The 12,934-nt window shown below is 35.7% G+C and overlaps 1 protein-coding gene across 4 annotated transcripts in view; it reads right to left on the reverse strand.

Annotated features, from left to right (window-relative positions):
• TTC6 (tetratricopeptide repeat domain 6) overlaps positions 1–12,934 on the reverse strand; it is a 219,987-nt gene that overhangs the window by 22,797 nt on the left and 184,256 nt on the right. For 3 of the 4 annotated variants that reach the window (XM_032871236.1, XM_032871235.1, XM_032871238.1), the window contains 5 exons: positions 11,672–11,821; positions 10,513–10,653; positions 9,138–9,251; positions 5,576–5,695; positions 108–181 (listed from right to left, as the gene is read on the reverse strand). In XM_032871236.1, coding sequence (XP_032727127.1) covers positions 108–181; positions 5,576–5,695; positions 9,138–9,251; positions 10,513–10,653; positions 11,672–11,821 — 599 coding nt within the window. The remainder of the gene's footprint in view (positions 1–107; positions 182–5,575; positions 5,696–9,137; positions 9,252–10,512; positions 10,654–11,671; positions 11,822–12,934) is intronic. The other variant, XM_032871237.1, reaches the window with a different exon arrangement.

Genomic DNA, 12,934 nt, shown 5'->3' on the forward strand with positions numbered 1-12,934 from the left:
TTATACTCTGTTAGTTCCACAACATTTTCCTGTTTCTTCTATTCTTCTATCATTATAAATATGATGATTCTACCTGCTTTCACATCAACATAAATTGCACTCCATACCTGTGATAGCACATGGCAGTTGCTTGACAAAGGCTCACATTAGTCTTGCTTATCAGTGCAGCTTGTTTAAAATCCTGAAATAGTTTTATAAGTTTTTGTTAATTTTGTAACATTATCTTTTGTGCTTTCTTAAACTTCCTTCTAACTTTGATTCTACCATGAATATACTTAACACAAACATTAAAATATACATCATCCTAAAACTTTGTTTTTCATTTTAGTATCACAGCTAATGAGAATGGATGGAACAGAGGAAATCCGTAACTGAAAACTCACTCAGAATCTTGTGCTACTGGTTTCCACTTTCCCTGTGGCTTTGCCCTGCTCTGTGTAATGAGTTATTTCATCTGCTTTATTTTATTGTTTTTTCCCCAGTGCACATCACCAGAGACTTCCCCTTCTAGATAGAAATGGAAATTCACTTGGAGAGAAGTTTTGGCAGTGTATGTCTATAGGACAAACAGGCACCTAGGCCCAGGAAAGTGTATAACTGGGTGGTTTGTGTGGATTGACTAAGGCTGCTCCTACCTTTGGAATCCACACTTCTGGGAAGAAGTATGTCGTTTTGTCCAGAGATCCTAGAAGCTCTTGAGAGGAAGCAATGTAAACTCTAACCCCAAGATTTTGAGTTAGAGAAGTCAGCTAGGATAGACCTGAATGGCCCTGGGGAGGAGGAGGTTAAGAGAATAAAAAGTGCTAAGCCCACAAAAGGTCCTGACTTTGTGGCACTGACACTCACTGTCCTCTCTTAGGCACTGAAGAGGAGCTAACCTTAATAGGTTGTCTCTCTCTCCTTCTCCCTTCTGCTTTCCTTCTCTTTGCTCCTCTTTCATCCACAAACCTTCCCAGGCTGTGCCACAGGGAGGAAGCTGGCTGTCTTGTGGGGGTAGAATGAGATTTCTGCAAATACTGGTGTGAAAGAGGGAGCAATAGGGTCAAATGAGCACTCCATGAGCACTTCCTAGGACTCTAGGAAGGTATGAGTCACATAGACCAATCTGTGACTGCAGACTCCCCATTTAGATTCCTCAAGTATATCTTGATATTAAATGGAAATATTTGGGAAAAAACAATTAAGTTATTGTCTACTCAAATATAATCTAATCAGATATGCTGCCAGCTAGCTGCCCTACAAAGATTGTTTTTGCTAAAATGGAGGCAAATTTACAAGGGTGAGATTTGTTACAAACATTCTTATTAATCTGAGGGGTGTGTGGAGTGACCATAAACTTAAAAGATGGAGAATACCAAGTTTTATTTTGTAATCAGATATAATTTACAAATGTCAACTTGACTTGACATACATAACTGTTATTATGCTATATGGTAATTAGGCATTAATCATCAGCAATAGACATAAATGATCACTGTTAGCATTACTTAGAATAAAGCTAACAGAATTTTTATGGTTTTTCTTATCTGCATGAATCTTTTCTCTTATACGGAGATCAAAAAAACCAACCACGTGAAGTCACTCACATACAAAGCAAAATCCCAACTCCTATTCCCTCCACTGATGAGTTTATTTGTAAAGACCTTCACCCACACTGTCTCACTTTCTGTGTGGGAAGGTGGACTCTTGACTTTATTCCTCCCTGTCTCCTCTGGAAACTTGCTCCTCCAAGTTTTCTCTGCTTTCTCTATCTTTAATCATTGCTGCTTTCTCTATCTTTAATCATTGGCTCACTGCCCTGCCCTAATGTGCCTTCCTTCATTCCTCCCTCCCCAAAAACTGCACTTGGCCTTGTCATTCTAATTCTTGTCATTATCAATCCCCTTGAAAGCATGGTCAACACACAGCGGCCATGTCCCCATATCCCCTCAACTGATTGTTCTTGTTCCAAAAGGCCAACTTTATTTTGTAATTGGTAAACTGTCTCTAAAGGTATTTGTTCTTTATTTTTATTCTTATCAAAGTAAGCTTTAAATACAATGCATGGGGTCTAATAAAACTAGAAAATGTACAAAGCTTATAGGGAGCCCCACTCCCCCTCTTGCTCCTCCTCTCTGTACCCAAGTCCACTCCACAAAGACAATTGCTTTCACAGCTTGCTAGGTTTTGTTCTGCTATTTACCTTCAAATTTCTAATAGCATGAGTATTGTATCATGTTTAACTTCTGACATAGGATAATATTTAGCTATCTTACACCATCATTCCATGCACCTCCCCTTCTGCCACTATCCCATATACCTATGGCAATGCATTTGTTTGTTTTAGTCTCTGTTTCACTTCCCTCAAGTGTAGGATCCTTGGCTACCCATTCATTTTTAAGTTTGAAGTATTAAAATCTTGAGTGGTAGTTTTGGTTGCCCCAAAGAGCTCTTTTCCACTATCTTTAACTTTGTGGAATTATATCCTTTTACTCCTTTACTGTTTTCCTGATAGGTTTTCAAGAGGACAAAGAGATAAACAAATGTTCTCAATCCAACCAGCTTAACCATTAACTTCCTAAACAATGCCAGTCTAAATGCTGCATTCTACTTCCTGGTCAATGTGTTCCTATGAAGGTAGGACATACAACTTTCAATTAACTAAAAGGTTTTCAGTGTTTGTCCTACTTAACCACACTATTTATCAATCACTCCTACTAAAAATTTTTCCATATGCAGGTTTTAAGATTCTGCTTTCTCTTGTTTATTTTTTTTTTATTTTTTTTTTTTTATCTAGCCCTCTTAATATTAACTCTTATATTCTTTCACTGGTTCTTCCTCAACCTGCATCTTTTTTCTTAATTTAATGTTTCAAATTAATAGTTTCAAATTAATATTTTTCACTTTACATTGAGAAAAACATCTTTTTTTTTTTTAACTTTTAATTAGTGTTTGCCTGGCATGCTTTTTTTTCTAGACTTTTTCACTAAATTTAAAGTATGTTTCCTAGGGCTTTTTTTTAAAGACATATTTATTTATTTGAGAGAGAGGTGGGGAGGAGCAGAAGGAGAGGGAGAGAAAGTCTTAAGTAGACTCCACACTGAGCATGGAGGCTGACTTGGGCTCAATTTCACAACCCTGAGATCAAGACCTGAGCTGAAGCCAAGTCAGACACTTAATTGTGCCACTCAGGTGCCCCCTATAGTTAAGGTTTTTTAAAAAATTCCAATCTGATATTCTCATTATTTTAGTAGGTATGTTTGACTGTTTCTATTTAATATCTCACTGATATGAAATTTAGGTCTAAATTTTATTTTTTGTTTTCTTCTGGTTTCCTCTGTTTTCTGTTCCTTTGCTTTCCCTTTCCAGACTTATTTTGAGTTTATTTTAATTTTTTTATATTCCATTTTAATCAATCTATGGTCTTTTTGACTAAGGAGGCCACATTTGGGCAGAAATCTGAAAGGAAAGGAAGGTATTAACCACAAACAGATCAGTGGAAAGAGCATTCTATGTTTAAGGAATAGCTTGTAAGATGGTTCTGAGGCAGGAAGGGAGCCTGGCGTTTCCAAGAAATAGCAAAAGGCCAGAGTGGAGTGACCAGAGTAAGAAAAGAGGAACATATGACAATGAAGTCAGATGAGTAGACAACAATCAAATCATGTAGGGTCTTGGCTGGCCATAGTCAAGAATTCAGATTGCAAAAGAAAAAGAAAAGAAAAGATCCAGATTGCATTCTAAATGTTATAGGAAGCAATGGAATGTTTTGAGCCAAGGAATAACTCAACCTTCTTTATGTTTTTAAGAGGTCTCTCTGGCTGTTGTGTAAAAAATAGCATGCTAGGGAACAAGAACAAAATCAGAGAGGCCAGTTAAGAAGCTACTACAGTAGTCCACAGAGGAGAGATGGTTGTGGCCTGAATTAGGAGGACAGCAGTGGCAAAAATGAGAAGTGAAGAATTCAAAATGTGTTTTGATGGTACAGCTGACTGGACTTACTCATGAGTTGATGTGGGGTAAAGAAAAGAAAGGGTTAATAATGATTCCCACTAGACCATGAGCTCCTCAAGGACTGGAACTCTGTCTTCATGATCTCTGTGATTTTACCACCAATGCCAGTTACTTGCCTTGTGAGAAAGAACATAAGATTTGGAATTAAGAAAGATCTGAGTTCAAATCTTGCCCTTCTTAGTTGAAAGATTTTATTAAGTACTAAATGGTATATACTTGTTAGATAACACAGGGCCTGAATTTAACTCTCCAACAGCTGAAGTCTTTTCCTCTCAACCCCCATTTTCTTCACTTGTTCTGCTCAAATACTGTGACCCAGAGTTCCATAGCTCACTTGCCTATCCCAAAAAAGTTCTTTAGCTTCTTCTACCTGAGGGAATTCTAAATGGTATATCTCAAAACCAAAACCTAAAGGAGTTCAACTCTTAAAATTACATTTCATCATAGTATAAATTCCCTAGAATAAGATTTTTCAGACACCTCCTTAATAATAAGTATTTCTGTGGGAGTAGAATCTCTAAAGTTAACTCTAGGACACGGAAAAATAATACAAGCCATCTCTAAAGGTGAAAAAATCAGGAAATACTCGTTATATTCTTTTTTTTTTTTTTAAGATTTTATTTATTTATTTGACAGACAGAGATCACAAGTAGGCAGAGAGGCGGGGGGGGGGGAAGCAGGCTCCCTGCTGAGCACAGAACCCTATGTGGGGCTCAATCCCAGGACCCTGGGATCATGACCTGAGCGGAAGGCAGAGGCTTTAACCCACTGAGCCACCCAGGCACCCCTACTTGTTATATTCTTATTGTTATTCTTATTCTCATTGTTATTCTGTCATCATTCCTCAAAAACACAAAAGCAAAACTACCATTATTTAACCACAAACTTCAAATTACTATTTGATTTTTGCCTCATATCTCCTAATCTTAATTCCAAAGTTAATTTAAAATAGACAATACAAATAAGATAAAAATGAGAATGATGAATTTTGTTTAATTATAATTAATAACAATTAATTACTAAAATACATTTTAAACGACCTATTTCTTTTTTGATACACTGCAGATGCTCTTTTTATTGCAATTCTGAGTGCCTGTTTCCAGTAACTTAAAAGTCTATTCCCAGTAGCCTATTTTGAGCAGCCATTTTCTGCCCTATGCTAAACAAACAGATTTATTTTTATATATTTTCAATGGGGAATGAGGAAAATTCTGAATGAGGAAGAATTAGCACCGAGCTGCAAAATAAACTGATACATAAATCATTTTATTTGCCAAATAATTGAGTTTTATTTGTAGCCAAGATACTCCCTGAGAGAAGGTGAGTGTATTGATATTTTATCAAATCAGAAACACTGTTTTACATATTAACTATTTACCTGTAATCAAAACAAAGTAAAAATACACATTTTTGGGCAAAGATTCTATTATTCATTCAAAATACTTCAATACAGTTCTTGCTATGTTTTTATTGCTTGTTAATATTGCCATTTGATACCAAGAAAAATTTGTTCACTAGTTTTCAGAAGAGAATGTGCAAAATCAAGTGGGTTCATTTTTACAAGTAAACAGGAAGGAAGGTTTACCTCCAATGCGAAACTATACTGCTGTAACTCTACGTAGATGAGTCCACGATTAATGAAAGTATTTAAAGTCACAGTTTCTCCAGCATCAAGAAGAAGCACAATTCCATAATCTATTAATGCCTAAAAATAAAATAATCACTTACAACATAGATTTAACTCTCTAGGGCCTTGCCACATTGGCTATGAGCAAACGTGTTTATGCCCAAACTAGGACCTAACATGGATTCTTTAATGTGACTTACTTTTATGGCCAAAAATAATCATTCAGATTTAAAGGGTCCTGTTAACTAAATATTATAGTTATAATATTATACTATGTTTTCATAAATGATCCACACTGTGCTCGCCTTTCACATGTAATCTCTGGATCATCCTAAGGATTTTTATTGTATATGGTTTAGAATGGTTGGGGGTGGGAGATGCAATACCCTTCCCCCTCTCAGTAGTTTCACCAAATGACTTTTGACATTAAAGCACAGCACTTGTTACCTTTTAAAATCTAATTCCTTTTTAGTGTTTTATTGTTTTTCCCACTGAAACCTGAGTTTTATGGAGGCAGAGTTGATCTATTTTGTTTACCATTGTAAAGCCAATAACTAACTCAGTGCCTGCCTCTAATGGCAGTAGATAAATTTTTGTTGAATGAATAAATCACGAATCAATGAAAATAGATTTTAATACACTAACAAATAAGCACTCATTGGAAAATTACTTCAAAATATTTTGATAAGCATACTTGTATTTTGAAAGACACTAATCTAAACTAAGAATTATCAATTCATAGGACCTTTCTCCATTACTTTAATCTTTTTTTATTTTTTCCCCTGACTCTATACCAGGTACTAGGAATAGCATAAATCTGGGTTGGAACTTAATCTCTTATTTTCCTACTGAACATTTTGTCCAAAAGTGCCATATGGATTTCTATGATGTTTAAATGGGGTGTCTCTCAACTGGATGGGAGTTCCCAGATATAGGGCGCTGATGGGGTGGAAACTGATGGCATGGGCAGTGATAGATTTCACCTGAAGCAAAGCAAAGGCGATAGAAGTTTAGCAAGTGAGTGGACAGGCAGGCCAGCAGAGGAAAGGCTGTCTGCAAGGGGGCAGTGTGTGGGCACTGTTTTTAAAGAGGGAGGGTGAAGAGGTATGCCAAGTTTGGAATCTCCTCCTTTTTTAGTAATTGTGTCAGGTTGTAAAAAGTCCTTTGGTTAGTTAAGGCCTACAGATATTTTAAGGTGGGTCACCTGATTGGGCTTTCTATTCAGTGGGTGCTGTGGGCCGTTACTACCTATCATCGTTCAAACCTGTTTGCCTGAAAGTGGCCTCTACAGTTTCAACAGAAAAGGGCCAAATCTTATATGCCTGTAGCTCATGCTAACTGAAAATACAAGTAAGCATTTTACTATTTGCTCATTGGTCCTTCTTCAGTATTTCATTACCAAACACTCAAGTGTCTAAAAGAACTGTACAATTAAAAATCCTGTATGTGCATTGTGACATAATTATAAGCAAACCTCTGGCAGAGCTGTAAAAATAATTCATAATATGCATAAAACAAAACAAAACTAGAATGTTTGCAGTTTTCCTGTCATGGAATCCCAGAATGTAAAACCTGTAAGATGCCTTAGAGATCCACGAAGCAGCTGATGATGTGACACAGGAGGAAACAAAAGGTGGGAAATGAGATGTCATGAAGGTCAATGAGCAGGATTTGGATCATGCCTCTGGTATTATTACTATATCTTCAGTCTTGGGGAAATTACTTAACACTAAGCCTCACTCTACTCACATATAAAATTGGAATATTAATAACATCCTATTGTTGTAAAAGTCCACTTAAAAATATTTTGATTGTATGTTGGTAAAGCATGTAGCTCAGTGCTTGTCACCCAATAAGCCCTAAGTAAGTGGTAACTGTTATTTACATTAAAATGAGGTGGTAGGAAGCAGAATTCCCCTCTTCTTAATTTTTTATGATAGCATATCTTAGAAGAATGCCTAAGTGCATTTTCTGCAGAAAGGTACTTGGGTTTTCTCACTCTAGTGATGGCAGGAATGCTGAGAAACAGGTGGAGGGAGACAAACAGGGAGGAGCGGACACTGTTAAATGACATCCGGTCCGCATGCTGGAGGTCAGCTGGTTTTACAAAGCCACCTAAAGACTGTTAGCCAGAAGCAAACAAACCTGTGAACGCCAAGACAGGTTTCTACTCTGTGTGACTTGGATATGTTCCTAACTTCTCCCTGCTTCCATTTCCTCCTCTGTAAATTGTCTCAGTTGGAGGAAATGTGTTAGCTGGCTGGCAGCTCTAAGATAACCAATATGTCATTATTCTAGTTAGATCTCCAGGTAGTTTCTCATTTTCCTATTCATAGAACACTGATTCTGCTAGATATCAGAGATAACAAAAATGGGAGTTCCCTGCCCCCACCCAGTCCATTGTTTGTGGCTTCAGAGTTACCCAGAAAAGGCAGGAATGGGGTGGGGAGGGAGCCGGTCAAAGACGCCTGCTGTGCAGGTTACTTGATAAATGATCCTTTAATTAGCTTTTAGAATCTTAACAACTCCTTCGTTAAAAATTAGTTATTCATTTGTCAAGATTTCTGGAGGAAACCTGACAGACTGGCTGCCAGGAATTCTACAGTCTCTTAGGTAGGAACAATGGTTCTCAACTTCTTCCTTTCCATAGCAAATACCTCTCTAAATCTCCGAATGTCTTAAACAGATTTCACTGTCTAAATTTCAAGGAGGTTGGAGGAGAACAGCGGGAATGCAAGGTAGTCTCTTAGAGGAAAGCTTCACTGAGAAGTAGAGAGAAATGAGAAGGGAAGACAAGCAGACAACAGAGGAGAGAAGAGAGAGGGTGGGACAGGGCAATGAGAGGCCAAGACCAGCTGGCCAGCGAGAAATCTTGACTGGGAAAGGACCAGTCCTGCAGGCGTAGGGAAGAGAAGGGTAAGATTAGAAAACAGAAAAGACATTCTGCCCAGGTAGAAGGTGGATCAGGACAAATAGAAGAAAAAGTTTTACTGCAGCCATCATTTGGGGCTTCAAAATACACAGGCAATGCTCGTCACTGGTCCCAGACCTGGAAACCATCGTGGAAAACTCCCTGCTGTGTCTGTGGTCTGAGTACTGTACAAAAAAAAAAAAAATCCCTAAACAAACTTTTCTAGCTAATGTTGAGATTTTGAAGCAAAGATATTGTTAATGATCACTGCTTAAAAATTCTGCAAGCAGTATATCAGTAGAAACATTCACTCAAATGAGAATTGTGAAATATATTTTAATTTGTAAATACCTTTAAATGCTTATGAGCATTGTAAAATTAATTCTCATGTGACATTGCAAATATTGTATAAATATATTTGGTGAGGACCAATAAAACCTTAAATATTCTTTGAAACTGTTCTTTGGTTTCTCAAGTTTGTGTGTGTGTTTATGTGTGTGTATGTGTATTTCCACAGGAAATACTTTTCAAAACTATAACAGAAGAAAATGCTTTACACTTGCTTTAAATGTGTTTACAAATGTGTAGTTTACTAAAATGGTCACTTACCATTCGAAGTTCGTTTATCTTGGTGTAGCATAATGCTCTGTTATAAAATGCTACATAACTATTTTTGTCCATATTGATAGCTGTAGTTAAATCTGTAATCGCTAGCTTATAAGTCTACAAAGAAAAAAATAACTAGATAAGAAGGATCAATCATAATGGACTGAAATTTAATTACAAAATAAATTCTTGATTTTATCAAAATTTTTGGAACATTCATTACCCATTCTGTGCATCATCTGTGAAATTAAGACAATTAAGCTAATCTTTCACAGAGTTAATTAAGATCTCTTGGTAGGAATTATTTATAATAATGTTTCTCCTACCCGCAAATAAAATTCAATATATAATTTAATTTAGATGATTATCTTATTGCCAATATTGCTATAATGCAAAAAGAAGATTATACTTCTTATTAGTAAAAGAGAAGCCACATTCATCCAGCAAACATTCACCAAACCTTGCTTGCTTCTGTCACTCATACTGTTATGTAACATAATGGTCATGTTTTCTACCCATGGTCTCTTTCACTTCCTCTTTGATGCTTCTCTGATAACTTAGATCATTCATTTCTGTAGATAGTAATTTTCATGGACTTAACATGTAATACAAGGTCTTACCTTTGCCTTAAGGTATTATTTGCAAAATATTTCATATGAAATAGTTACAAAGAAAGGTCAGAAAAGAAAAGTAGGGAGAAACAAAGTATTCCATGAAGTATCAGGTATCAATGGGGCTGCTCACACCATTTGATCCAGTAAGTTCCATTTAGGAGTCAATCATAAACTCCAGCAATGGCTTTGTTCTCAGTGTGTGTAGCTGTATTATTAAGACAGCAAAATGGTAAAACAGTAAAATGCCCAACAATAAAAATAAACTATGGTAGAATATTATTCAGTCTTTAAAAATGGTATCTTCAAAGATTGTGAGAAGCAAAGCACAACAAATTTGTAAGTAGCATAATCCCAGTTTTGGAAAATACATATCATATTTTCAGGGAAAAAAAAGACTAAATGTAAATAAACCAAAATGCTCTCAGGAATTGTCGTTTGATGATGGGGGTAATAGGTGATTTTAATCTTCTTTATTCCCCTATGTAATTTCCAAGTCCTTTGAGATGAATATACGCTACTTTCTTAATAAGTAGTAAGTGCTATTTAAAATATAAATATAAAAAGTAAATATCACTATTTTGTGCAAAATTATGAATTGAAATCCCTTTGATGTACTGTGAAAGCATAAAGGGTTCTATGCAGTTGTGCCCTTTATACCACGGGGATTCTCCCCCACAGAGAGAAAAAGGAAGCTAGTTACAACTTGACATCTGAGCATCTGCCCACTCTAAAATCTCACTTAACAGGACAGGAAACAGCCCTACCTTGTTGTAGTATTTCAGAACTCCTCTGTAGATATAGGCACGCACACTCTGAGGATAAATTTTGATGGCCTCATTACAATTCAAGATTGCTTTGGAGTATCTGCCTTTCAAACCATAGAAGGCTACTCGGCTTAAGTATGCCTTTTCAGGAAAAGAGCAGAGGAAAGCAGGAATGAATATTTTAGTAAAGCATCAATTCTCCCAAAAGATACAGTTTGAACAAATCCATGCCATCCAAGACGGTATAAATTATAGTCTTTTTTCCCCACTCTCTTTTATTAGAAAATATTTCAAACAGACACCTGGGTGACTCAGTCCGTTGAGCATCTGACTCTCGGTTTCAGCTCAGGTTGTGATCTCGGTCAGGGCTGTGGGACCCAGCCCCGTGTAGGTTCCGACCTCAGTGGGGAGTTTGCTTGAGATTTGCTCCCCCAGTCCCTTTGCCCCTCCCCCATTCATGCACACACTTTCTCTCAAATAAATAACTCTTTTTTAAAAATAAGAAAGTATTTTGAACATAGAGAATAATTTTAAAAATAGTACAATGAACATCCATATAACTACCATGTGGATTCAATGATTATTGTTTCACAATATTTATTTTATCTATTTTTCTGAACTATTTGAAAATAAGTTGTAGACATCACTATACTTAATACATAATACCTGGTGACCCCCAGGCTTTCCATTATGCAAACATTCTACATAAGCACACTATCATTATATATCTGAGAAAATTAACAGTATTCTCTAAAATCATCTAATGTTTAGCATATTCAAATTTCATAGTCAAGCTTCACCTATTGAATTTTGTGTTGTCTGTACAGCCTCTTAAAAGGCAGGAATAAATGTGATAGCAAAAGATGAAGTAAAAAAAATTAATAACAGTATATGAAATCATAATTAATAGGTATAACAAAATATTAACAGTATTTGTAAACATCACAATTCATGAAGCACTTTTACATAAAGTATCACTGGTGTAAACAAAATTTTTAGTTCAGGGGGAAATACAGATAACAGGAATTATCAAAACACAGCCGAAAAGTAGGTATAAGTAACCAGATCTTGCTAATTAATAACAATGACATATGAAGATTTAGTAGTTTTAACAAATTTGACACATTCTCCATATCATTGAAATTATTCATTTAAATACCTGGTAATGTTTTGGATTGAGGGTAATTGCACGATTAAAATCCAGGACCGAGCTATCCTTGTGGAGTTTTACTTTACAAAGCCCACGTTGATAAAAGCCTTCTGCAAAATCAGGATTAGCTTTCACAGCTTTTGTAAAACAATCAAAAGCCTAGAAGAGTATTTTGTTAAGTAGTGAGTAGAACAGAGTGAGTAGAATATATTAGTGAAGATATATGAATGAGTAGACTATATTAATTTAAAATGTTAATAGATTATAGTGTGTAACAATCGTGGAAAAGTTTTCACTTATCTTTGGTCATTTTAAATTCATTTTTCCCAGTGAACTTTGTGAAGAAAATAAAAGTAATATAAACAGGCCAGGTTTATTACTGTAATTTATAGGTCCCTTTACTCCCGGAGTAATGTCAATATAACCCATATTGTTACATAACAGTACTTATGGAAGTATAATTTTAATTGCTATTCTTCATATTGTGTTTATTCAAAGTACAAATTGTACATTTATTTTTCATGAGGTTCCAAGAACCATAGCAGATATATAGTTATGAAATTTCTTAACAGTGGAACTCTAAAATTTTTCCCAACCTTGTAAAGCAAAGATAGGTTTTCTCTGATTGTCCAAAAGGGCTAAAAACACAGAAAAGATTTATAATTAATCTTATATTTTAGGGGATTTCCTAATGGAACTACTAATCAAGTGCAACTCTTTTTCAAGTTTATGGAGTTGCAAGACCCTATGAATACAAAAACCAGAATGGTCTGTGGGTGTGTGTGCATGACTATGTGTGTCTGTGTCTATATGTCTGTGTGTAGAGAAATTAAATTATGAAATACCCCATGTTAGCCATTATAAAATAACAATTATTTTGTCACATCATTAACAATTTTAAAATGGAGTCTGCTTGAGTCTCTCTCTCCCTGGTCCTCTGCCCCTCCCCTGCTCACGTTCCCTCTCTCTCTAAATAAATAAATAAAATGTTTTTGAAAAAAAAACAAAATAAAATACTTATAATTTGATAAATAAATTTATAATGTGATAAAAATATTCTGATATAATAATTTCTTACAGTTAGATTTACTGTTTTGGTAGGAATCAGACATTAGTCTTTGGAATACTGTGAACAAACAAGCCTCAAATAAAATGTGTTGAATAAGTAAAACAATATAGTAGGCATTGCAGAGTGCACACTGATTGTAATAAGCCAACCTTTATAAGAAATTTGGTCTAGGGAGCCTGGGTGGCTCAGTGGGTTAAAGCCTC

This window comes from Lontra canadensis, unplaced genomic scaffold (genome assembly GCF_010015895.1).
Source record: "Lontra canadensis isolate GAN:19392208 unplaced genomic scaffold, GSC_riverotter_1.0 scaffold42, whole genome shotgun sequence".
Classification (NCBI taxonomy): Eukaryota; Metazoa; Chordata; class Mammalia; order Carnivora; family Mustelidae; genus Lontra; species Lontra canadensis.